The sequence below is a fragment of the Hyla sarda genome, chromosome 1, assembly GCF_029499605.1.
Source record: "Hyla sarda isolate aHylSar1 chromosome 1, aHylSar1.hap1, whole genome shotgun sequence".
Classification (NCBI taxonomy): domain Eukaryota; kingdom Metazoa; phylum Chordata; class Amphibia; order Anura; family Hylidae; genus Hyla; species Hyla sarda.
Genome location: NC_079189.1, coordinates 214,974,907 through 215,001,816, shown reverse-complemented (window position 1 = coordinate 215,001,816; position 26,910 = coordinate 214,974,907). Strand labels below are relative to the sequence as shown.

The window sequence follows — 26,910 nt, the reverse complement described above, 5'->3', positions numbered from 1 at the left end:
GACAAAATCAAACCTATATAGGTAGGGTAGCATTTTAATCGTACGGACCTACAGAATAAAGAGAATGTGTCATTTTTACCGAAAAATGTACTGCGTAGAAACGGAAGCCCCCAAAAGTTACAAAATGGCTTTTTTTTTTTTCAATTTTGTCTCACAATGATTTTTTTTCCGTTTCGCCATAGATTTTTGGGTAAAATGACTGATGTAATTACAAAGTAGAATTGTTGGCGCAAAAAAATAAGCCATCATATGGATTTTTAGGTGCAAAATTGAAAGAGTTATGATCTTTTAAAGGTAAGGAGGAAAAAATGAAAATGCAAAAACGGAAAAACGCTGAGTCCTTAAGGGGTTAAGCATTAATAACTCTGTGATGCTTTTACTTATGAATTTGATTCCGAGATTGATTTTTTCGTGACATATTCTACTTTATGTTAGTGGTAAATTTTTGTCAATACTTGCATCATTTCTTGGTGAAAAATTCCAAAATTTCATGAAAAATTTGAACATTTTGCATTTTTTCTAACTTTGAAGCTCTCTGCTTGTAAGGAAAATAGACATCCCAAATAAATTATATATTGATTCACATATGCAAACATAAAGTAGACATATTGTATCACATAGTTGACATGTTTTTGCTTTTGGAAGATATCAGAGGGCTTCAAAGTTCAGCAGCAATTTTCCAATTTTTCAAAAAAGTTTCTAAATCTGAATTTTTCAGAGACCAGTTCAGGTTTGAAGTGGATTTGAAGGGCCTTCATATTAGAAATACCCCATAAATGACCCCATTATAAAAACTGCACCCCTCAAAGTATTCAAAATGACATTCAGTAAGTGTGTTAACCCTTTAGATTTTTTACAGGAATAGCAGCAAAGTGGAGGAGAAAATTCAAAATTGCATGTTCTTTTAGACCCAGTTTTTTTTTATTTTTACAAGGGGTAAAAGGAGAGAAATCCCCCTCTCGAGTAAGGAAATACCTCATATGTGGATGTAAAGTGTTCGTCTGGCGCAGTAGAGGGCTCAGAAGGGAAGGAGCGACAATGGGATTTTGGAGAGTGAGTTTTTCTGAAATGGTTTTTGGGGGGCATGTCACATTTAGGAAGCCCCGTGGTGCCAGAACAGCGCAGCAAAAAAAAAAAAAAATAAAAAAAATAAATAAAAAAGTGGTATACCATTTTGGAAACTAAACCCCTCAAGGAACGTAACAAGGGGGTACAGTGAGCCTTAACACCCCACAGGTTTTTGACGACTTTTCGTTAAAGTTGGATTTTGTAAATAAATTTTTTTTTTTCACTAAAATGCTGGTTTTCCTCCAAATTTTACATTTTTAAAAGGGGTAATAGGAGAAAATGCCCCCCAAAATGTGTAACCCCATCTCTTCTGAGTATGGAAATAGCCCATGTGTGGACATCAAATGCACTGCGGGCGAACTACAATGCTCAGAAGAGAAATAGCCACATATGGCTTTTGGAAAGCAACATTTTGCTGAAATGCTTTTTGGGGGGCATGTCACATTTAGGAAGCCCCTATGGTGCCAGAAAAGCCAAAAAAAAAATAAAAATAACTCACATGGCATACTATTTTGGAAACTACACCCCCTCAAGGAATGTAAAAAGGGGTACAGTGAGCCTTAACACCTCACAGGTGTTTGATGACTTTTCGTTAAAGTCGGATGTGTAAATGAAATATTTTTTTTTCACTGAAATGCAGTTCTTTTTCCCAAACTTACCATTTTTACACGAGGTAATAGGAGAAAATGCCCCCCCCCCCCAAATTTGTAACCCTGTTTGTTATGAGTATGGAAATACCCCTTATGTGGATGTAAAGTGCTCTGCAGGTGAACTACAATGCTCATAAGAGAAGGAGCGCCATTGGGCTTTTGAAGAGAGAATTTGTTTGGAATGGAAGTCAGGGGCCATGTAAGTTTACAAAGCCCCCCGTGCAACCAGAACGTGACCCTATTTCGGAAACTACACCCCTCACGGAATGTAATAAGGGGTGCAGTGAGCATTTACACGCCACTGGCCTTTGATAGATCTTTGAAACAGTGGGCTGTGCAACTGAAAAATTTACGGACGACTGTTCAAAGAATCTGTCAGACCCCTGTGAGGCGTAAATGCTCACTGTACCCCTTATTACATTCCTTGAGGGGTGTAGTTTCCAAAATGGGGGTCACATGTGGGGGGGGGGGGGGGGCATTGTTCCGGCACCATGGGGGCTTTTTAAACACACATGGCCTTCAATGTAGGGCCGAATGTTGCAGAACTACAACTCCCAGCATGCCTGGACAGTCTGGGCATGTTTGGAGTTGTAGTTTTGCAACATCTGGAAGGGCTACAGTTTGGAGACCACTGCACAGTGGTCTCCAAACTGTGGCCCTCCAGATATTGCAAAACTACAACACCCAGCATGCCCAGACAGCTGATCTTTACTGCTGCCTCTGCCTGTCCCAATCCCGCCGCCGGTCCTGCCTTGATAGTCTGTCCCGACACGCTCCGCCATTTTCCCTTTTGCTCTGCCCCGACATCCAGGGGCGGGCAGAGCGGGGATTTCAACTTTGACCTCCCGCCCCCTTCCTGCCATTGGTCAGTTTGTCCTGATGACCAATGGCAGGGGATAGGAGAGAGGTGGCAGCTGCCAGGATGATCGGTGGTGTCTCTGACAGCTCCGATCATCCCTATTTTCCGGGCGATCGGGTCACCAGAGATCACACTAACTGACTCACTAATGACAATGATCAGCAGCAGGGGACCATTCTGATTGGTCCCCAGCTGCATAGTGTCATCGGTCAACTGTTCAGAACAGCTGAGATTACGTTTCTATCACCATGCCAACGGACATGGTGATAGAAAATGTATTGGACGTTGATGAATGTCCATTTGCCTTAAGTGACAGGAAAAATGGACGTCCATAAACGTCCATTTGCTGGAAGGAGCTAACGTGACAGTGGTCAGATTTGCAAAAAACAGCTGCATCCTTAAGGTCAAAATGGGCTGTGTCCTTAAGGGGTTAAATAGAATCTGCGACTGAAGCCCAAAAGGAGCATCCAACTTAGATGTGAACCTAGCCTAAAGTTGCAAAAGTAGTTAAAGGAGTTATTCAGGAATCGAAAAACAGCTTTTTTGTTCCAAAAATTGCTACATGTCTGTCTCCAGGTTGGGTCTGGTATGAGAACCTGGTGCCATTCACTTAAATGGAACTGAGCTGAAGAACCACATCCAACCATTGAGACAGCGGTTTTTGAAAGATACAAGCTCTGTTTTTTGATTCCTAGATAACCCCTTTAACTTATGTAACCAAAGAAACCAAGGCTATTTTTTTTATTTTTTTAATCACAACCCAGTATACAGTAACACAGTAGTAGGGGGTTGCTCACCTTCCACATAACGTTGACCCAAGTACTTTTTGTGCTGCTCTAATGCTTTAACCAAGTCCTCTGCAGTCTCAAACTCAATGACTGCATCTCCTCGTGGTTTTCCATCTCTATTAAATATGAAGTGCACACCATCTGTGCCATTTCGAACATTGCAGCCTGAAAAACAAGAGTGACAGCATTGTATAGAAGTGTTTTAGGCAAAACATCAAAACACACAAATAATGCTTCCAAGAATGACACAACTGCGGAATCTAGTGCCCCATTCATATCTCATTTTTGATGTGTGTCCAAAGTATAAAACATCAGCACAAACTGATATACACTGAGGTATACTAGCAATGGGCTGAATAATTTTAATGGAACAGTCGTCTGGGGACTACACTTAGCTTATTTCACAAAAGAATAAGTTTGAGGAATGAACCAGTCACTGGTAAACTTTGTTTGGTCCATTAAAGTGAATGGGCCCACCGCAGTGTATGTCAGCATACCTTTTTGCTGTAATCCCATCCTATACCTCTGACTTTCAGCCGAAATTACATGTAAATGGGGCCTAACTGCTTGTATTAGCCTAATTTTTGAGTACAAATTTCACTATAGTGCATATTTTAAGTTACATCTGTTGCATATTTTTCTAGAGTCTTTTTATGCAGATCTTTAAAGAGAATCTGACAACTATTTTACCCGTACTAAAGCCAGTATACTGGGTCATAGTGCGGGTGAAGTGCTTTAGAAAGAGGGGTCACTTACTTTAATTAGTAAAGTATGTCCTGCATTGTAGCAATTTCTCTATGCATGGCTACTGCACTCCAGCATGCAATGGAGGTGGGGAGACGGTTCGCCCAACTCCCCTGCCTCATCAATATTCCACCCCGGACTACCTCAGTCATGAATAGGTTAACAAATATCTTCACGTGACATGAGAGCTGCCTCGCTAAACAAGAAGTTGGGTGTAGTAAGCAACAGCAGAGCGTGCTCATCCCCCTTCCCCGCAGGCTCTCACGTCATGGACATAAGGGTGAAGCACACCCAGAAGTATGCTTGCACACCCAGAAGCATATTTAGCAAGGGGGGAGGAATATTGATGAGGCAGGGGAGCTGGGTGAGCTGGCTCCTCTCCTCCATTGTGCACTGGAGCACAACAGGCATCTATAGATAAGTATGTCCTACATGCTGGCTGTTTAACTAATAAAAGTAACCCCTCTTTTTAAAGCTCTTCCCCTGCACTATAACCCAGTATTACTTGGCTTAAGTGCAGGGGAATTAGCTGTCAGATTTTTTTCTTCAGGTTTTTTTTTCCCCCAATATGCATCTGTGTAAAACAAAAAAAGCTGCACTGACCTGGCCCAACCAGTGATTGGCTGAGCGGACATTTCCTACAGGAAAACACGTCACAGGAAGAAGTGGCAGTGGGTGTCAACATAGAAGGCAGTAATCTGGTATCAGGAAGGTAAGAATTGCTTCTTTTTCATTTTCACTGCACCCTGAGACACACGCTTGCACACACAGAAAAACCCTTTAATGTCATAAGCATACAAAAACGTACCAGAGAAAAAAGTGAGCACGTCTTCAGCAGTGCATGACCACGGCAGCCCTCTAGCGCGCACAATGAACATCTTACTTGGTCCTTTGTTTACAGACCCTGGTTCATACTCTGGTAAGTCAAGGTATTCTTCACTTTCACGTAAACTATACGGACTCTGCAAAACAAAAAGCAAAACATGTTGTTCAAATAAAGTTAAAAAGCCCCTAAATGAAAAGATAAATCTAAATATTCTAGAAAAAAAAATCAAATATTGCAGCCGACAGGTCATACTCCCACAGCTTCACTAATAATAATAATAACATAATGCACAGTATTTTGCTGCACACAAAACCGCATAGCAACCAGAGGCCTCTGAAAAAATTAAAGAAGCGATCTGATTGGTTGCTATTGGTAACTATTCAACTTTTCCTCAGAACAGGTCTTAATGAATTTCCCCCAAGAGTCTTGTTTATTCTTAAAGTGGCACTACTGTCCAGTGTAGGAGAAAATCCCCATAGAAAACATATGCTGCTCTGGACAGTTCCTAAAATGGACAGAGATGTCAGCAGAGGGCACTGTCGTCATGATGTCAGCAAAGAGCACTGTGTTCCAAAAAGAAAAGAATTTCCTCTGTAGTATTCAGCAGCTTATAAGTACTGGAAGGATTAAGATTTTTTAATAGAAGTAATTTACAAATCTGTTTAACTTTCTGGCACCAGTTGATTTAAAAAAAAAAAAAGTTTTCCAACGGAGTACCTCTTTAAATGGGCACTGTCAGATCCAAAAACCTTTTATATGTTGTACATCTTGGCAAAGCATTCACCTTTAAATATACTTCATAAGAAAATGTTATTTCCTTTTTATAATAATCATGGCTTATAGAAAACACCACTAGGGGCCTTCATACCATCGATACCATAATCCTGTCCAGCTGCAGCATTATCTTTGTCCAAGATGAAGCACAAGCTGCGACAAAGTCCAGTGAGGGTGGAACTAGCACTTCTATGTGCTTAAAAACAAAAGCATAAAAACAAAGGAGGGGGTTACAGAGCGGCACAGCAGACTCAGGAAGGAAGATGGGTCATACAAAGTGAGGACACGCCCCCTCCAAAGCACAGAATGACAAACCAAATGAGCAATAGATAGAAGGTATTTGAGAGACAAAACATAGGTGCTAGATATATAGGGGGGAATTTATCATTGTATATAGAGCTGTTTTGTGTCTATTTTTTTGCGCAAAAATATGCGCAAGTGTTTTTTGGGGAGTTTTTTTGCACAAATTTTGATAGAATTTTTCATCCCCTTGTCTACGGTTAAGTTAACCATAGAGCACTTTCTACTGTAGAATCAAATTTACTAACTGGGTTTTATTTTTTGCGCAAAAAAAAAAAAATGCGCTAACGGCATTTTCGAGCGCAAATATATACCACCTCGGAGGACACGAACCAAAGTGTCTATTTTGACACAGTAAGGACTGCAACTCCCATGATGGACAGAATCTGCCCATGATGGGAGTTGTAGTCCAGGGGTTGAGGTGCAGATCGCAGCAAGTCATTTTCCAGAGACCTGCTGCGATCCGCATTTATTAACTATACAAGCCGGCGGTACATGCGGCTACACTGCGCTGCCGCCGGCTCTTGTATACACTGTCATAATTAATAAGAGACCCGCTGCGATCCGCATTTATTAAGTTAAGAAGCCGGCGGTACATGCGACTACACTGTGCTGTCATACACTGTCATAATTCATAATCCCCACCGCCAGGAGAGGGGAGCTCTGATTGGTCAATAGCTATTGACCAATCAGAGCTCCCGTGTTCCGGCGGGGATTATGAATTATGACAGCGTATATAGAAGCCGGCGTCAGCGCAGTGTAGACGCAGGTATAGTTAATAAATGCGGATCGCAACAGATCGAGAGAATGATCGGCTGCGATCCACATTTAAGTTAAAAAGCTGGCGGTACATGCAGCTACACTGCGCTGCCGCCGCTTCTATATACACTGTAATAATTCATAATCCCCGGCGCCGGGAGAGGGGAGCTCAGTGTGACAGTGTATATAGGAGCGCAGTGTAGCTGCATGTACCGCCGCCTTTTTAACTTAAATGCGGATCACAGCAGATCATTCTCTGGACATCTGTTGCGATCCACATTTATTAACTATACAATCCGGCCTTACATGCGTCTACATCGCGCTCCCCGATGGCTCCTATATACACTGTCATAATTCATAAGCCCTGCCGTGGGAACACAGGAGCTCTGATTGGTCAATAGCTATTGACCAATCAGAGCTACCCTCTCCCGGTGGCGGGGATTATGAATTATGACAGTGTATATAGGAGCCGTCGGGGAGCACGATGTAGTCGCATGTACCGCCGGCTTGTTAACTTAAATGCAGATTGCAGCGGGTCTCTGTAGAATGACTCAATGCAATCTGCACCTCAGCCTCTGGACTATAACTCCCATCATGGACAGAGTCCTAAAAGTCCCGCAGCCGGCTCTGTCCCATGATAGGAGTAGTAGTCCAAGGGCAGAGGGACAGATCTCTGTTCCCATTATGCGTTTTGCATAATGGGAACAGAGCCTTTCTGGCAGTGTGTTCCCAAACAGGGAGACTCCAGCTGTTTCTTAACTACAGCCCACCATGATGGGAGTTGTAGTTTAGCAACAATTGGAGGCTCCCTGTTAAGGAACACGCTGCATTATGTGCACTCTTCCTAGGGGAGAGCAAAAAATAAATAAATAAATGTACTAACCCATATTTCTTGTTTTTCTTTTCTTATTTGAGATATGTGAATGTGGAGGACTAAGACTATTTTTTTTTTTTATTTGAATAAAATGGTTAACGAGGGCTGTGGAGGAGTATTTTTTTTTTTATTAAAAATATTTTTTTCAATGTGTTATATTTTTTATAACTGAATTTTCAGGGTTAGTAGTGGAAGCTGTCTTATAGACAGAATCCATTACTAAGCCGGGGCTTAGCGTTAGCCCCAAAATCAGCTAGTGCTAACGCCCAATTATTACCTCGGTACCAACCGCACACAAGGGTGCCGGGAATAGCCGGTACCAACTAGGCAGTAAAAGGCTGGCGTTCTTTAGGCTGGAGAGGGCCAGTAACAATGGACCTAGCCCACCCTGGTAACGTCAGGCTTTTGCTGCTTGGTTGGTATATAGCTGATACTAAAAATAGGGGGAACCCTATGCATTTTTTTATTTTTTATAAAAAAAAATTTTTTTAAAGTGTGTGGTTCCCTCATTTTTTCAGTATTAGCCAGATACCAACCAAGCAGCAACAGCCTGATGTTACAAGGGTGGGCGAGGACCATTAATACTGGCCCTCCCCAGCCTAAATAACACCAGCCTGTTACCGCCTAAGAGCGCCATTTTTGACGCTCCGGGCCTGTTGGTACCAGCTCTTCCCAGAACCCCTGTGGCGGTGGGTACCGGGGTAATAATTGGGGGTTAGCGCTAGCTGTTTTGGGGGCAAACACTAAGCCCCAGCCTAGTAATAGATTCTGTCTACAAGACGCCTAAGCCTGAAAATTCAATTATAAAAAATCACAACAAAAATTTAATTTGAAAAAAAAAAAAACCCCCCCACAGCCCTCGTTAATGCTTTTATTGACCTTTAAAAAAAAAAAAATAAATAAAAAAACACACTGTTCATCGTCGCAATTAACAAAATCTGACAGTCCTCTCCGCATTCACATATCTAAATTTCAATGAAAAAAAAAAAACAGAAAGTTTAGTAAATGTTTTTGTTTCCACACATCAGCAAAAACGCAAGAAAAAAAAGACAAACCGCAGGAAAAAGCTGGGACCGTTTTTCTGGCGTGTTTTTTTTTTTTTTTTTTTTTTTATGATGGACAAAAAACCTGCCCTTAAAGCAATAGAACAAAACCCCTACATCCACTTTTCCTGTGAGGTAGAGAAGGAGTGTACGGTAGAGCGAGGAGGGCGTTTCTATATTTGCACAAGATTTATCAAAGGAGTGCAACAGCCTTAGTAAATTCTGAGGAAGAGTGTACAATAGACAAGAAGTGTAAAAGGGTAGAACTGTGTCTACAATAGACAAATAACGATAAATCTCCCCCATAGAAATTATATATCCGTGATCAGACTTAAAGCATCTTTGTGGGATATGACAGAAACTCTTAAAGGGGTACTCCACCCCTGGCATCTTATCCCCTATGCAAAGGATAGGGGATAAGATGTTAGATTGCCGCGGTCCCGCTGCTGGGGACCCCGGGGATCACCGCTGCGGCACCCCGCCATCATTACTGCACAGAGTGAGTTCGCTCTGTGCGTAATGATGGGCGATACAGGGGCCGGAGCAGCGTGACATCATGGCTCCGCCCCTCATGACATCACGGCCCGTCCCCTTAATGCAAGTCTATGGCAGGGGGCGTGACGACCACCACGCCCCCTCCCATAGACTTGTATTGACGGGGGTGGGCCGTGACGTCACGAGGGGCGGAGCTGTGATGTAACGATGCTCCGGACCCTGTATTGCCCGTCATTACGTGCAGAGCGAACTCGCTCTGCGCAGTAATGATAGCGGGGTGCCGCAGCAGCGGGACCCCAGCGATCTGACATCTTATCCCCTATCCTTTGGATAGGGGATAAGATGTCTAGGGGCGAAGTACCCCTTTAAAGCCATAATTACAGCTTCAGGTCTGGAGCCTACTGCTGATGACATATGGTTCTGATCTGGAGCAGTGTTGTCATGGGGGCTTTATACAGATGTATTGTGGTAAACATTACAACAATGCTGTTTAGCATATCTCAGTGGTGCAGCCTCAAGCTTTGCACCTATAACCACAATAAATAATACCTTTGCATTTATATTTCCTATCTGCTGATCCTATTGCCTCTTTTCTTTACTGTGTCCCAAACAACTGTAGAGAGTGGTTACCTGCTGCTGGCCTATTGCTCAGCATAAATCCTGTTCTTCTGTAGCTAGATGCCAACCACTATGCACGACACTCAGTGCCCAGTCTTCAAGCAGGAAAACAAATAAAAGAGCAGAATAGTATAATGGGTGCTGAAACTAATGGCACTGATATCTAGCAACGGCAGGGTGGCCTAGGGAAAAAATAAGGTGAGGGTGAATTCACACCACGTTTTTGCAATACAGTTCCCATATACGTTTTCAATGTGAAAACCGTACAGAACCGTAGTGAAAACCGTATGCATTGACTCTCCATTGAAAACCGTATGCCGAAAGATGCATCAGGTTGTGTCCGTTTTGCATCCAGTACGGTTTTGTCAGTTTTTTTCCCCGTACCCAAAACTGTAGTCTACCACGTTTTTTGGTCCGGGTGAAAACTGTATTAAACCGTATACAGTTTTTTTTTTTTTTTTTTTTTTTAACATGGGAGTCAATGGGAACCGTATGTGTGAACGGTTCCATACGGTTTTTTGACTTTGCACAGTTTTTATTCCTGGAATTTCAATCAAACAAGTGAAACTTTATTCAAAATGGAGTGAAAAGTTAAAAATGTACACTTTTTTTTTTTCTTACAAAACTGATGCAACCGGACATCATTTTTAAACCGTATATGGTTTTTAACTGTATACGGGTTGAAATTTGTACACATGTTTTTTATACAGTTTAGGGTGGGTTCACACCACGATTTTTCTATACAGTTTTTGGATACGGTTTAAAAAAACACGTATGCAACCGTACAGCAAACCGTGGCCATATACTTTCCATTCAAAACTGTATGCACCATATTATATACGGTTGTCTCCGTTTTTCAAACCACACGGTTTTTTACTTTTTTTCTGGACAGAAAACCGTGGCCTACCACGGTTTTTGGTCCGGGTGAAAAATCGTATTGACCCGTATACGTTTTTTTTTAAACATGGGAGTCAATGGGAACCGTACAGAACTGTATGTGCATACGGTTGCATCCAGTTTTCACCATAAGGTTTTTGACTTTGCACAGATTTTTTTCTTGAAATTTCAATCACACAAGTGAAACTTTATTCATAATGGAGTGAAAAGTTCAAAACGTATACTTTTTTTTCTTAAAAAAACGGATGCAACCGGACATCATTTTTCAAACCGTATACAGATAAAACTTTGTACGCACGTTTTGATACAGTTTAGGCTGGGTTCACACTACGGTTTGTATTTACGGTTCCCGTATACGGCTGGGAGGGGGCGGGGCTTAATCGCGGTGCCCGCACTCAGCCGTATTCAGGAACCGTATTTAATGCATGTCTATGAGCCGACCGGAGTGAACCGCAGCCTCCGGTCGGCTGCGTTTTCGGCCGTATGCGGTTTCCCGACCGTAGGCAAAAAACGCGGTCGAACACGTTTTTGCCTGAGGTCAGGAAACCACATACGGCCGAAAACGCAGCCGACCGGAGGCTGCGGTTCACTCCGGTCGGCTCATAGACATGCATTAAATACGGTTCCTGAATACGGCTGAGTGCGGGCACCGCGATTAAGCCCCGCCCCCTCCTCCCAGCCGTATACGGGAACCGTATTTAACGAAACGTGTGTTGACCACAGTTTTAGGTCCGGTTGTAAAAGCGCATACGGCGCAAAAATGAGCCGACCGGACCGAACGTTTCACTCCGGTCGGCTCATTGAAATGAATGACATACGGGAGCGCATACGGTAACATACGGGAGCGCGAGGTTTTAGCTCCCCCCTGCCGTATGCGCTCCCGTATGGGACAAAACGTAATGTGAACCCAGCCTTAGTCAGGTTTTGAGGAATCCAAAAACCTGATACGGGAACTGTATAGCAAAAACGTGGTGTGAATGCACCGATTCAGTACATACAGGATAAGTGTGTTCCACAGTGGGTGAATATACCATTACCCTGGGATCACACCTAGGCTGTTGGCTGTCAGCCGCCTCCATCGCATGACTGGACCCAATGACACCCGTCTGGTGCTGTTGGTGTCCAAAGTGCAATGAATCCGCAGCACCATTACTTTAAATAAGAAATCAGCATAGCAGAGAATGCAGCACAGGAGTGAACCCAGCCTGGAAAAATCCCTTCACTGCGGACAGTAGGTTTTGTGTGAGGAGACAGTGGAGTCTGCCATGCTGCACATACTACACGTCAATGGGAGACACAGCGCAGCCTGCCATGCTGCACACAGTACACGTCAATGGGAGACACAGCGCAGCCTGCCATGCTGCACACAGTACACGTCAATGGGAGACACAGCGCAGCCTGCCATGCTGCACACAGTACACGTCAATGGGAGACACAGCGCAGCCTGCCATGCTGCACACAGTACACGTCAATGGGAGACACAGCGCAGCCTGCCATGCTGCACACAGTACACGTCAATGGGAGACACAGCGCAGCCTGCCATGCTGCACAGTACACGTCAATGGGAGACACAGCGCAGCCTGCCATGCTGCACACACTACACGTCAATGGGAGACACAGCGCAGCCTGCCATGCTGCACACACTACACAGTACACGTCAATGGGAGACACAGCGCAGCCTGCCATGCTGCACACACTACACGTCAATGGGAGACACAGCGCAGCCTGCCATGCTGCACACACTACACGTCAATGGGAGACACAGCGCAGCCTGCCATGCTGCACACACTACATGTCAATGGGAGACACAGCGCAGCCTGCCATGCTGCACACAGTACACGTCAATGGGAGACACAGCGCAGCCTGCCATGCTGCACACAGTACACGTCAATGGGAGACACAGCGCAGCCTGCCATGCTGCACACAGTACACGTCAATGGGAGACACAGCGCAGCCTGCCATGCTGCACACAGTACACGTCAATGGGAGACACAGCGCAGCCTGCCATGCTGCACACAGTACACGTCAATGGGAGACACAGCGCAGCCTGCCCTGCTGCACACAGTACACGTCAATGGGAGACACAGCGCAGCCTGCCCTGCTGCACACAGTACACGTCAATGGGAGACACAGCGCAGCCTGCCATGCTGCACACACTACACGTCAATGGGAGACACAGCGCAGCCTGCCATGCTGCACACAGTACACGTCAATGGGAGACACAGCGCAGCCTGCCATGCTGCACACAGTACACGTCAATGGGAGACACAGCGCAGCCTGCCATGCTGCACACAGTACACGTCAATGGGAGACACAGCGCAGCCTGCCATGCTGCACAGTACACGTCAATGGGAGACACAGTGCAGTCTGCCATGCTGCACACAGTACACGTCAATGGGACACGTGAGGCTTCCGTTGAGCCCCACCAAGTAGGACCCCTCAGGAACAGGGCACATGGGGGGAAGGGAGCTCATACCTGGTAGCTGCTGGTGCAGAAGGACCTGCGCAGCCTCCCGCTCTCCTGTCCCGGAGCCCACAGTCTCCCCGCCCGCCACAGACAGCTCTGCAGCTCGGGCTTCCCTCTCCACAGCAGCGCAGCTCCCCGGCCCTGGCCCCTCAGCAGAAGCTGAGCTATGGAGGCGCTGATGATCCTGCAGCTCCCGGCCATGCAGAGGAAGGGCAAACACCACACCCGGAAACCCAGGGGGAGCTCACCAAGGACCAGCCGACGACACCACAGATCCGAAACAGGAAGAACTACAGCTCCCAGCAACCACCGCTTCACAGCCGACCAATGGGTAAAGGTGAGAGACCACCTGGACTACAACTCCCAGAGACCCTCGCTTTACGTCGACAAATCAGTGAAAACGACGAAAACGTGACGGAGGACGGCCACTTCCGGTACTTAGCTTCGTCCAATGATTGAGAGCTGTAGCGGCCGAACTACATCTCCCATCATACATTGGTGTGCGCAGATGTCACGTGGACTAAAGGATTGTGGTGACATTGTGTAAGTCACCTGACCTTGTCACCTACTCCTAGAATCTGGTGTGATGCCCCGTATCATAACCCATAGATAATCCCCATCCTGATTTGGGGTTTTAATTGTGGTGTACCACCTATAATTTTCCCTTTTAAATAGGCACTGTCATTTGCAAAAACTTTTTATATAATGTAGATAATAACATTATATGTATAGTTGTAATATACATTGATTAACCCCTTAAGGACCGGGTTTTTTTCCGTTTTAGCATTTTCATTTTTTGCTCCTTGCCTTTAAAAAATCATAACTCTTTCAATTTTGCACCTAAAAATCCATATGATGGCTTATTTTTTTGCGCCACCAATTCTACTTTGTAATGACATCAGTCATTTTTCCCAAAAATCTACGGTGAAATGGCAAAAAAAATCATTGTGTGACAAAATTGAAAAAAAAAAACGCAGTTTTGTAACGTTTGGGGGCTTCCGTTTCTACGTAGTACATTTTTCGGTAAAAATGACACCTTATCTTTATTCTGTAGGTCCATACGATTAAAATTATACCCTACTTATATAGGTTTGATTTTGTCGGACTTCTGGAAAAAATCATAACTACATGCAGGAAAATTAATACGTTTAAAATTGTCATATTCTGACCCTATAACTTTTTTATTTTTCTGTGTATGGGGTGGTGTGAGGGCTCATTTTTTGCGCCGTGATCTGAAGTTTTTAACGGTACCATTTTTGCATTGATTGGACTTATTGATTGCTTTTTATTCATTTTTAAATTATATAAAAAGTGACCAAAAATGCACTATTTTGGACTTTGGAATTTTTTTGCGTGTACGCCATTGACCGAGCGGTTTAATCAATGATATATTTTTATAATTCGGACATTTCCGCACGCGGTGATACCATATATGTTTATTTTTATTTACACTGTGTTTTTTTTATTGGAAAAGGGGGGTGATTCAAACTTTTAATAGGGGAGAAGTTAAATGATCTTTATGAATTCGAGTAGAATACAGACATAGCGCACATCTACAATCTTGTATAATGATCTGATTGCTTCTCAGCACAATATCAAAAACTAACAGGTTGTTAGTATACATTTTTGATCAAAAAGTACAAGCCCACTCGCCACGTCAAGGCCACCTATTCAGAGTGGGTCCCTAACGTCCCTAGCATAAAATGGCGCAGCACCGGGCGGCGACCACCACCGCCGCGACACAGGTGCCCACGGGGAGGAGCGACCCACTGGCAGAGCGGCCCCAATGCCTCTCAAACCAGTCTATAGGCCGAACCCGCCCGCAGACACAGCGCCACGGCAGCAACGGCCGCCGCCCCGCACCACACCAGTGTCCCATAGGGACCTATAACACTGCACACACTGATCTTCATCATTGATCACTGGTTTCTCATAAGAAACCAGTGATCAACGATTCTGCCGCATGACTGCTCATGCCTGGATCTCAGGCACTGAGCAGTCATTCGGCGATCGGACAGCGAGGAGGCATGTAGGGGCCCTGCCGCTATCCTGTAAGCTGTTCGGGATGCCGCGATTAGCCGCGGCTATCCCGAACAGCCCGACTGAGCTAGCCGGCAACTTTCACTTTTAGCCGCTCAGCTCTGAGCGCGCGGCTAAAGGGTTAATAGCGCGCGGCGCCGCGATCGGCGCTGTGCACTATTAGAGGCGGGTCCCGGCTTCACTATGACACCGGGCCCGCCGTGATATGACGCGGGGTTACTGTGTAACCCCGCGTTATATCAGGAGAGCAGGACCAAGGACGTATCGGTACGTCCTTGGTCCTTAAGGGGTTAAGGATATAAAGGCTTGTTTTTTGCGCCACCAAATTGTGGGCGAGATTGAAAGATAAAAAAACATGCCATTTTGTAATTTTCATGGGTTTCGGTTTCTACACAGTGCACTTTTCAGTAAAAATAACACATTATTTTTAGGCTATGTTAACATCAGCGTTGTAAAGCTCCCATACAACAGCTGATAATGGGGCTGGGACAGAGGGTGTCAAAACTGACATCAACGGATCCCAACAGGTCCCATTCAATTTGAAGGGGGTCTGTCAGGGTTTCTATTAGATGCCCAATATTTTACAAGATTTATTGGAGAAAAAACCTGCATGCCTATAAGTATGCTTAAAATTGTCCTCGTCTTACCCCTGTAACTCTTTTATTTTGCTCTATACAGGGGCTCATTTTTTGCGCCGTAATCTGTAGTTTTTATCAGTACCATTTTGCTTTGATGGGACCTTTTGATCGTTTTTTCATTTTTTTTTTTTATGATTTATGAAGTGACCAAAAATATGCAATTCTGGACTTTGCTACTTTTTATGTATATGCCAGTGACCATGCAGTTAATTGGAAAAAATGGAAAAGGGGTGTGAGTCAAACTTTTATTAGGGAACTGAACAATGCTGCTCCATAGCACAACATTGATCAGTATTATCCACGCTCCATTGCTGTAGGCTGCCTTAGCTTCCTGCAGCACTGGAGCACCCATCAGACATGACCCTCCACCTATTCTCTAAGCCGAACAGGACCCTGAGATGTCACCGGGATCAGATTTTTTTTACATTGTTCTACTTCGGCAGTGCCTCACATGTCTTGTGACATCACCAATTCTTTCTAGTATAGGTAGGCGGGACCTGAGTTGGGCTAAAGGAGCTGCTGATGTTACAGGTAAAGTGATGCCCCGCTGAATTAGAGAAGGTGAGTTTAAGGGGCAGTAAGTAAATACAATTCGGACTGCCTGCAGCTGCTATTAGGAGGGCTCACTGCATATGGATTTATACATACAATGACCTCATTGCAAGGTTAACCCCTTAAAGGAGAACTCTGAAATATAAAAATTGTCTCCCATACTGCCGGCAGTAAAAAAATAAAGATGTACATACCTTCCTCCGCTCCCCTGGGGCCTCTGGTAACCGGCTCCGGTCTCTGCCGTGATCCTCTTCCTGGTTGCCGGTGGTTGGATGAATCATACTGCGCTCAGCCAATCACCAGCCGCAGCGAAGTCTGACTCGGCCGGCGATAGGCTGAGTGGAAGCGTGAAAATGCTTCAGGACACAAAATTCTTCACTAGTGTTGAGCGGCATAGGCCATATTCGAATTCGCGAATATTCGCGAATATATGGACGAATATTCGTCATATATTCGCGAATATTCGCATACTCGTTATATTCTCGTTTTATTTTCGCATATGCGAATATTCGCGTATGCGAAAATTAACATATGTGAATATTAGCATATACAAAATTAGCATATGCGAACATTCGCATATGCGAAAATTAACATATGCTAACATATGCTCACACAGTAGTATTACAGCCTTCTTTACACCACACAAGCTGGAAGCAGAGAGGGGTGATCACTGTGATGTGTACTGTGAAGAAAAAAAAAAAAGAAAAAAAAACGAATATTCGTAATTACGAATATATAGCGCTATATTCGCGAAATTCGCGAATATGCGATATTCGCGAATAATATTCGAATTGCGAATATTCGCGAGCAACACTATTCTTCACTACACCGGCACCTGCTGCCGGGGCCGAAAACGTCACACTGCCGCTCAGCCTATCACCAGCCGAGTCGGGACTTCAGTAATGAACTTCCGGACGCTGTGAGTGGAGCTCCGAACTGCAGGGCAGCGCACAACCCCTTAAGGACTCAGGGTTTTTCAGTTTTTGCATTTTCGTTTTTTCCTCCTTACCTTTTAAAAATCATAACCCTTTCAATTTTCCACCTAAAAATCCATATTATGGCTTATTTTTTGCGTCACCAATTCTACTTTGCAGTGACATTAGTCATTTTACCCAAAAATCCATGGCAAAACGGAAAACAAAATCATCGTGTGACAAAATCGAAGAAAAAACGCCATTTTGTAACTTTTGGGGGCTTCCGTTTCTACACAGTAAATTTTTCAGTAAAAATGACACCTTATCTTTATTCTGTAGTTCCATACGATTAAAATGATACCCTACTTATTTATATAGGTTTGATTTTGTCGTACTTCTGGAAAAAATTTAAAAAATATCTACGTGCAGGAAAATTTATACGTTTAAAAATGTCCTCTTCTGATCCCTATAACTTTTTTATTTTGACTTTGGATTTTTTTTTACATGTACGCCATTGACCGTGCGGTTTAATTAACGATATATTTTTATAGTTCGGACATTTACGCACGCGGCGATACCACATATGTTTTTTTTTATTTACACTGTTTTATTTTTTTTATGGGAAAAGGGGGGTGATTCAAACTTTTATTAAGGAAGGGGTTAAATGATCTTTATTAACACTTTTTTTTACTTTTTTTTTTTGCAATGTTATAGCTCCCATAGGGCCCTATAACACTGCACACACTGATCTCTCATGCTGATCACTGGCATGTATTAACATGCCTGTGATCAGTGTTATCGGCGCTTGACTTCCCCTGCCTGGATCTCAGGCACGGAGCAGTCATTCGCCGATCGGACACCGAGGAGGCAGGTAGGGTCCCTCCTGGTGTCCTGTAAGCTGTTTGGACACCGCGATTTCACCGCGGCGGTCCCGAACAGCCCAACTGAGCAGCCGGGATAGTTTCACTTTCTTGATCGCCACATCTGAAGGGTTAATACAGGGCATCACCGCGATCGGTGATGTCCTGTATTAGCTGCGGGTCCCGGCCGTTGATGGCCGTCGGGACCGCCGCAATATGACGCGGGGTCACCGACGATCGGACACCGAGGAGGCAGGTAGGGTCCCTCCCTGTGTCCTGTAAGCTGTTTGGACGCCGCGATTTCACCGCGGCGGTCCCGAACAGCCCGACTGAGCAGCCGGGATAGTTTCACTTTCTTGATCGCCACATCTGAAGGGTTAATACAGGGCATCACCGCGATCGGTGATGTCCTGTATTAGCTGCGGGTCCCGGCCGTTGATGGCCGTCGGTACCGCCGCAATATGACGCGGGGTCACCGCGGCATATCGCGGGTGCCGGCGCAGGACGTAAATATATCTCCTTCGTCGTTAAGGAGTTAAAAGGCCACTTTCACACTACAGTATTTGGATCAGCCAAATATAAGAGTGGCACCTACACACAAAAAGCATAATTTAACCCAACTAGGACGAAGGGCATACAGGCATGCCCTTGGGTCTGGGTAACCAGGTGGTGAACGGAACAGAATACCTGCTGAAATCGTTCAGCAGGCATCACTTGACAAAGCCTGGGGGGGGTCCTGAGACTGGCATTTGCAGCGATTTCGGGACTCTGGTGACCCAGAAAAAAAGGGTGATTGGTGCTGTCCGAGACAGCACCAATCACCCTTGCCCAGCATGAGTGAGGTGCAACCTTAGTCGGCCGGGACCAGACGACCAATTGTGCATCCTGCTGGGTGGCACTAGCGGGTGATCAGCGGTGGAGCTGGGGGGGCTCACCTGAGCGGCGGCGGTCCCGGCAGCAACGGCGATCCGGCTGGAGCAGTGGCAGAGGGATCTGGATTCAGCAGCAGGAGGTGAGGCCTATGTGCCTCCTGCTGCTGCATTAGTACAACTCCCAGCATGCAAAAGGGCATGCTGGGAGTTGTAGTTATACAACAGCTGGAGGCACAACTACAACTCCCAGCATGCCCTTTGGCTTTCTGTGCATGCTGAGAGTTGTAGTTATGCAATAGCTGGTGGCACATCTTATCTATGAAAAAGTGTACCTCCAGATGTTGCATAACTACAACTCCCAGCATGCACGGATAGCCAGTGGGCATGCTGGGAGTTGTAGTTGTGTGCCTCCAGCTGTTGCAAAACTATAACTCCCAGCATGCCCTTTGGCTGTCCGTGCATGCTGGAAGTTGTAGTTTTGCAACAGCTGTAGGAGCATTGGTTGGGAAACACTGAGGTAGGATCTGTTACCAACTCAGTGTTTCCTCCAGCTGTGGAAACTCCCAGTATGCACGGTCTGTCTGTGCATTTGTGGTGACCACGGGGCGTGAAGGGTGTAGGTGGATGGGGCAGATGGTATAGCCCAGGGGCAAGGTGTTATTAACCCCTAATCTTCGTGACGCCAGAGTGGTTTTTCCGGTAACCACCCGAACGGTAGCACCGATATCCCAAGGTTAGGCAGTGCAATAATAGTCCAAGCCCAGGTAAGGGTTAGCAGTAGTTTACTGAGGTTAAACCGTTGTTAAAGTCTTTACAGCTAGGCCAGAATCCCAGAGAGTCGACCAGTAACACGGAAAGGGCCTTGAAGCTTGCTGGGACTTGCAGTACTTTTGGGTCAGACTGCAATACAGCCACTCTGACTATAATTGACTTGACTAGTGACTTGACTTTGGTAGAGACAGCAGACATAGATGAGTTGACTTACTGACAATGTGGCTGGTGTGCAGGCTTTATGGCCTCCAGGTGTACTGGACACAGGATCTGTGATGTCTGTGCTTTGCTGTTCCTCAGCAGGAGTTGTGGTATAAGAGAGAGATTGTAATGGCTCCCCCTCTTACAAAGGGGGGCTGAGTAAGAAGCCCATAGGTCAAGCTGCAGTCAGGTGGTCAACTCTCAACAAAATTCACTCTCCAAAAGCCCAATGTTGCACCTTCCCTTCTGAGCATTGTAGTGCGCCCGCAGAGCATTTTACATCCACATATGAGGTATTTCCTTGCTCGAGAGAAATTGGGTTACAAATTTTGAGGGCTTTTACTCCTTTTACCCCTTGTAAAAATGAAAAAGATGGGGCTACAAGAACATGTTAGTGTAAAAAATTAAGATTTTGAATTTTCTCCTCCACTTTGCTGCTATTCCTTTGAAACACCTAAAGGGTTAACAAACTTTCTGAATGTCATTTTGAATACTTTGCGGGGTGCAGTTTTTATGATGGGGTCAATTATGGGGTATTTCTAACATAAAGACTGAAAACTGAACTGGCTCCTGAGAAATTCAGAATTTGAAATTATCGTGAAAAATTGTAAAACTGCTGCTATACTTTGAAGCCCTCTAATGTCTTCAAAAAGTAAAGTGACAGTGGTCAGATTTGCCAAAAAATGCTCTGGTCCTTAACCCCTTAAGGATGCAGGGTTTTTCCGTTTTTGCATTTTCATTCTTTCCTCATCACCTTCTAAAAATCATAACGCTTTCAATTTTGCACATAAAATGCCGTATGATGGCTTAGTTTTTTGCGCCACCAATTCTACTTTGCAGTGACATTAGTCATTTTAACAAAAAATCCACGGCGAAACGGAAAAAAAAATTCATTGTGCGACAAAATTGAAGAAAAAATGCCATTTTGTAACTTTTGGGGGCTTCCATTTCTAGGCAGTGCATTTTTTTGTAAAAATGACACATTATCTTTATTCTGTAGGTACATACGATTAAAATGATACCCTACTTATATAGGTTTGATTTTGTCGTACTTCTGGAAAAAATCTTAACTACATGCAGGAAATTTATACGTTAAAAATTCTCATCTTCTGACCCGTATAATTTTTTTATTTTCCACATACGTGCCGGTATTAGGGCTCATTTTATTGGTACCATTTTTGTATTGATTGGACTTTTTGATCGCTTTTTATTCATTTTTTCATGATATAAAAAGTGACCAAAAATACGCTATTTTGGACTTTGGAATTTTTTTGCGCGTACGCCATTGACCGTGCAGTTTAAATAACTATATATTTTTATAATTTGGACATTTCCGCACGCGGCGATATCACATATGTTTATTTTTATTAACACTGGGGATTTTTTAATGGGAAAAGGGCGGTGATTCAAACTTTTATTAGGGAAGGGGTTAAATTACCTTTATTAACTATCTTTTTTCACTTTTTTTTTTGCAGTGTCATAGCTCCCATAGCTCCCATAGGCTATAACACTGCACACACTGATCTTTTACACTGATCCCTGCAAAGCCATAGCTTTGCATGGATCAGTGTTATAGGAGGTCGATTGCTCAAGCCTGTAGCTCAGGCTTGGAGCAATCAAATGCCGATCGGACGCGATGGAGCAAGGTAAGGGGACCTCCGCTCGCGTGCTAGCTGATCGGGTCATCGCGACTTTATCTTTACTGCTGTCTTCTCTGTCTATTTTAAGAACTGTCCAGATTAGGAGAAAATCCCCATAGCAAATATATGCTGCTCTGGACAGTTCCTAAAATGGACAGAGATGTCAGCATAGAGCACTTTGCTTCTGATGTCAGCAGAAAGCACTGTGTTCCAAAAAGAAAATAATTTCCTCTGTTGTATTCAACAGCTATTAAGTACTGGAAGGATTAAAATCTTTTAATAGAAGTCATTTACAAATCTGTTTAACTTTCTGGCACCAATGATTTAAAAAAAAAAAAAAAAATTTCAACCGGAGTACCCCTTTAACCCCTGAAGGACCAGTACAAGTAAACCTGTATGCCCCTGAAAGACCAGGCCTGTTTTTTCAAATCGGGGATGTCTGTCTTTATTAGAGAATAACTCTGGTAACGTTTTGCCAATCACGATAATTCTGACATTGTTTTTTTGTCACAAGTTGTCCTTCATGTACATAGTAAAAGTAAGCCGAAATCATTTGTAGTTTTTTTTTACAATGCAAAAAATCATGGATTTTTTTTTTAATTAAGATTTTTTGCTATTTTAACACTAATAGGTTGCATATATTTATACCTACTGACCAAATAGTTAATGAAACTTATACTTTCAGATTCTAATTTATTTTGACAGCATTTTTTTTTAACCCCTTAACGACGAAGGACGTATATTTACGTCCTCCGCCGCCTCCCGCGATATGCCGCGGGGTCACCCTCATCATATCGGGTCAGTCCCGGCGGACATCAATGGCCGGGACCTGCGGCTAATACAGGACATCACCGATCGCGGTGATGCCCTGTATTAACCCTTCAGACGTAGCGATCAAAGCTGACCGCCGCGTCTGAAGCGAAAGTGAAAGTATCCCGGCTGCTCATTCGGGCTGTTCGGGACAGCTGCGGTGAAATCGTGGCATCTCGAACAGCTTACAGGACACCGGGAGGGCCCTTACCTGCCTCCTCGGTGTCCGATTGGCGAATGACTGCTCCTGCCTGAGATCCAGGCAGGAGCAGTCAAGTGCCGATAACACTGATCACAGGCGTGTTAATACACGCCAGTGATCAGCATGAGAGATCAGTGTGTGCAGTGTTATAGGGCCCTATGGGAGCTATAACATTGCAAAAAAAAAAAAGTAAAAAAAAAGTGTTAATAAAGGTCATTTAACCCCTTCCCTAATAAAAGTTTGAATCACCCCCCTTTTCCCATAAAAAAATAAAACAGTGTAAATAAAAATAAACATATGTGGTATCACCGCGTGCATAAATGTCCAAACTATAAAAATATGTCGTTAATTAAACCGCACGGTCAAAGGCGTACACTTAAAAAAATTCAAAAGTCCAAAAAAGTGTATTTTTGGTCACTTTTTATACCATTAAAAAATGATCAAAAAGTCTGATCAAAACAAAAATGGTACCAATAAAAACTTCAGATCAGAAAAAATTAGCCCTCATACCGCCCTGTACGTGGAAAAATAAAAAAAAGTTATAGGGGTCAGAAGAGGACATTTTTAAACGTATACATTTTCCTGCATGTAGTTATGATTTTTTCCAGAAGTACGACAAAATGAAACCTATATAAGTAGGGTATCATTTAAACCCTGTGGACCTACAGAATAATGAGAAGGTGTCATTTTTACCGAAATATGCACAGCATAGAAACGGAAGCCCCCAAAAGTGACAAAATGTTGTTTTTTTCTTAGATTTTGTCGCACAATGATTTTTTTTTCCATTTCGCCGTGGATTTTTGGGTAAAATGACTAATGTCACTACAAAATAGAATTGGTGATGCAAAAAATAAGCCATAATATGGATTTTTAGGTGGAAAATTTAAGGGGTTATGATTTTTAAAAGGTAAGGAGGAAAAAACGAAAATGCAAAAACTGAAAAACCCTGCATCCTTAAGGGGTTAATTAACATTTAAAATTAATTAGAAACCTAACAATTTTACTTGAAATTTAGAAAATTTGAAAAGTACATATTTTTTTATGTGCTATGCAAGGTATGCAGAAATTTGAAGGTGGTAGAACATAGGAACACCCCTCCCCCCCCAAATGACCCCATTTTAAAAACTAGACCTCTCAAGGTATTCGCTAGGGGTACAGTGAAAAGTATAAAATGCTCCCCATATTTAATTACGCTGTTCGTCCCGTGTTCGGTAATACCCCCGCTTATATTTGGTTGTATGGCCACATGGTGGGACCCAAAAGGAGAGGAGCACCATTTGGCTTTCAGGAGATCATTTTAGAAAAGGCTGCACTTCATCTTGCAAAGCATTCTAGCTGTCAGAACAATACTGCACCCCCAGATGTGACCCCATTTTTGAAACTACACCTCCTAAAGTATTCACCTGGGGCAAAAGTGAGTACGTTGAGCCCTAATTGTGTGGCTAGAATTATTTCAAAGTCAGTGGAAAAAATTGGAATTAGCTTTTTTTTCCTACAAATTCTTTATTTGTGGGACATCATTTTGCCAAGTCGCTTTTGAAATGGAGGAAATGCGCCCATATTTTATCACCCTGTTTGTCCCGGGCTGGGCAGTACCCCTACTTAGGCCATATCTGATTGCCTGACTGCCTGGTAGGACCAAGAAGGAGTGGAGCCCCCTTTGGCTTTCAGGGCATCATTATATGAATAGTCCCCATTCATACTGCGTTTCTGCAGTATAGGTATCCGCTGTCATGTCAGAAAAGGGATCCAATGTATAATGTAGCCGTCTCATTAAGAAATGAATGGAGCTGCTACAGTATACGTCAGCATCACTCTTTTTGACATGATGCTGACGGATACCTCTAACACTGCAGAAAGACAGCATGAACGGGACGAAGTGTAGGGTCACATAGAGCGCATCCGCAGCATATTTCTCACCGTGGATGCCCCCCAGCAGTCACAAGGTCGAGATCCCTGCTGTGGCTGGGTAGCTCAGTGTGTCCGCTCATGACTGGCGGCGGGAAATCCGCTGCTATGAGTGGACACACAAAGCTACCAATCCACAGCAGGGAGCTCATTATTGTGACTTTTGGCGGGCATCCGCAGCATGTAATATGCTGTGGATGTGCGCCGTGTGATCCTACACATAATACATTTTTATTTTTCATTATATTTACTTAATAAATTTTTTTACCCTTTTTGTTACACTTTTTTTTTTTATACTTATCGTTTTTATGCACTTTAATTTTTTTTTTTTTTTTAGGAGGACAAAGGAGGGAGGAGTGAGTTGCGGCTGATGCCTGACGGAGATTGGCCCAAGGGAGGAGGCGGGACGCCGTTTCACCTGACGGAGGACGGAGTTACTGCTGATGACTGACGATGTCCTAAAAATGGACACCGTACATTTAAATGAATGGGATCAGTTCGATCATCAGTTTCTCTCCGTTTCCCTGAGCTGGATGGCGGGCTATATGTAAAAGGGGCCTAAGTCCCGTTTTTGATGAGGTACAAAGTTTTAATATGTACAGGTGAGACTTGAAAAATTTGAATATTGTGCAAAGTTCATTTATTTCAGTAATGCAACTTAAAATGTGAAACTAATATATGAGAGAGACTCATTACATGCAAAGCAAGATAGTTCAATCCGTGATCTGTCATAATTGTGATGATTATGGCCTACAGCTCATGAAAACCCCAAAGCCACCCTAATTACTATGATTTGGGGAGCCATGTCATCTGCTGGGTCAACGCATCTTTCTACTAGGAAATTTTGAAGCTGTTCATTCTTCCTTTCCTTTTAAAGGGGTTCTCCGGTACTTACACATCTTATCCCCTATCCAAAGGATAGGGGATAAGATGCCTGATCGCGGGAGTCCCGCCGCTGGGGACCCCCGGGATCATGCACGCGGCAACCCGTTTGTAATCAGTCCGATTACGGGTGACTACAGGGCGGGCGGCGTGTGACGTCACGCTTGCGCCGGCGTGTGACGTCACGCTCTGACCCGCAATGCAAGCCTACGGGAAGGGGTGTGATAGCTATCACGCTCCCTCCCGTAGGCTTGCATTGAGGGGCGGAGCGTGACGTCACACGCCGCCCGCCCTGTAGTCGCCGGTAATCAGTCCCGGAGCGAACACGCTCCGGGGACTGATTACAAACGGGGTGCCGCGTGCATGATCCCGGGGGTCCCCAGTGGCTGGACTCCCGCGATCAGGCATCTTATCCCCTATCCTTTGGATAGGGGATAAGATGTTTAAGCACCGGAGAACCCCTTTAAGTTGCATTAATGAAATACGATGAACTTTTGCACGATATTCAAATTTTTCGAGTTTCACCTGTAATTGCAAAATGTATTTCTCTTTGCTGTTGCTTACATAGGGTCAACATATTCCACAGCACTGGGCAGAGATTGTCATTGTTCCCTGTTACTAGTGGGACTCACAAATTATATACCAGTGGTCTCCAACCTGCGGACCTCAAGATGTTGCAAAACTACAATTCCCAGCATGCCCGGACAGCCGTCGGCTGTCTGGGCATGCTGGGAATTGTAGTTTTGCAACATCTGGAGGTCCGCAGGTTGGAGACCACTGTTATATACCATATGTCAAACACGTACAATTTAAGCATTAATACTGAGGTAAAACCTGTTTCTAGTGATAAGGTCACAAAGTACAATTGCAGTGTGAGAATACTGTCGCGTTCTAAATTTTAATAAAACGGCATTTCTGTTCTCCCTTGTTTTGTGAGCCTTGTCCTTTTTTAATAAAGTTGTTGAAGGAAAAAAAAAAAGGCATTCTGCAGCGTGTGGTTCACACCCCCTGTCTCTCTGGCAGAAGGATTACAGCTGCTGTTTTGAGTGGACTGTCACCTCCTGCGCTCTGCTGCTGTCCCTGCTGCTGTCGGCTTAGCAAGGAGATGAGCTTCTTGTTGTGAGTGTCAGTGTCATTGTGCTTGTCCCCATGTCCCCTCTGCATTGTCACCAGGTGCTGACACTGTCTGCACAATCTATCATTTTCTCTCTATTGTCGCAGAGTGATCTGTCCATTGTCACCCAGAGTTAAGTGTCTGCCACTCTGGTTTATGTCCTTTGTCTAGAGTCGGACTTGAATTCAGTGCATGTCCCCTGGCGGACTGTTTGCCAGGCATTTTCTAATGGTCTGTTGGTCTGTGCATTATATATGTGGTTTGCTATCCTCCTCTGTAGATGTCATCTACATAATGGCTAGAAGGATCCTATTAGTAAACTTTTCCGGACATCTGGGCCTAGT

General features: G+C 44.1%; 2 protein-coding genes across 7 annotated transcripts in view; one reads left to right on the top strand and one right to left on the bottom strand.

The window, feature by feature from the left end:
• Positions 1 to 13,548, bottom strand: part of GRSF1 (G-rich RNA sequence binding factor 1) — a 42,426-nt gene extending 28,878 nt beyond the window's left edge. The window contains exons 1-4 of one of the 4 annotated variants that reach the window (XM_056568667.1): positions 13,411 to 13,547; positions 9,811 to 9,893; positions 4,918 to 5,071; positions 3,375 to 3,530 (exon numbers count right to left, since the gene is read on the bottom strand). In XM_056568667.1, the coding sequence (XP_056424642.1) occupies positions 3,375 to 3,530; positions 4,918 to 4,987 (226 nt within the window). In that variant the 5' untranslated portion in view covers positions 4,988 to 5,071; positions 9,811 to 9,893; positions 13,411 to 13,547. Of the gene's footprint in view, positions 1 to 3,374; positions 3,531 to 4,917; positions 5,072 to 9,810; positions 9,981 to 13,171 lie in introns of all 4 variants that reach the window. The other 3 variants (XM_056568658.1, XM_056568648.1, XM_056568639.1) reach the window with 3 other exon arrangements.
• MOB1B (MOB kinase activator 1B) overlaps positions 13,368 to 26,910 on the top strand; it is a 79,064-nt gene continuing 65,521 nt past the window's right edge. The window contains exon 1 of one of the 3 annotated variants that reach the window (XM_056568693.1): positions 13,368 to 13,499. Coding sequence is in view for 2 of the 3 variants with exons in the window: in XM_056568680.1 (XP_056424655.1) it covers positions 13,614 to 13,705 (92 nt within the window). In the remaining variant the exon portion in view is untranslated. Of the gene's footprint in view, positions 13,500 to 13,566; positions 13,706 to 26,441; positions 26,572 to 26,910 lie in introns of those variants that run through there. The other 2 variants (XM_056568680.1, XM_056568690.1) reach the window with 2 other exon arrangements.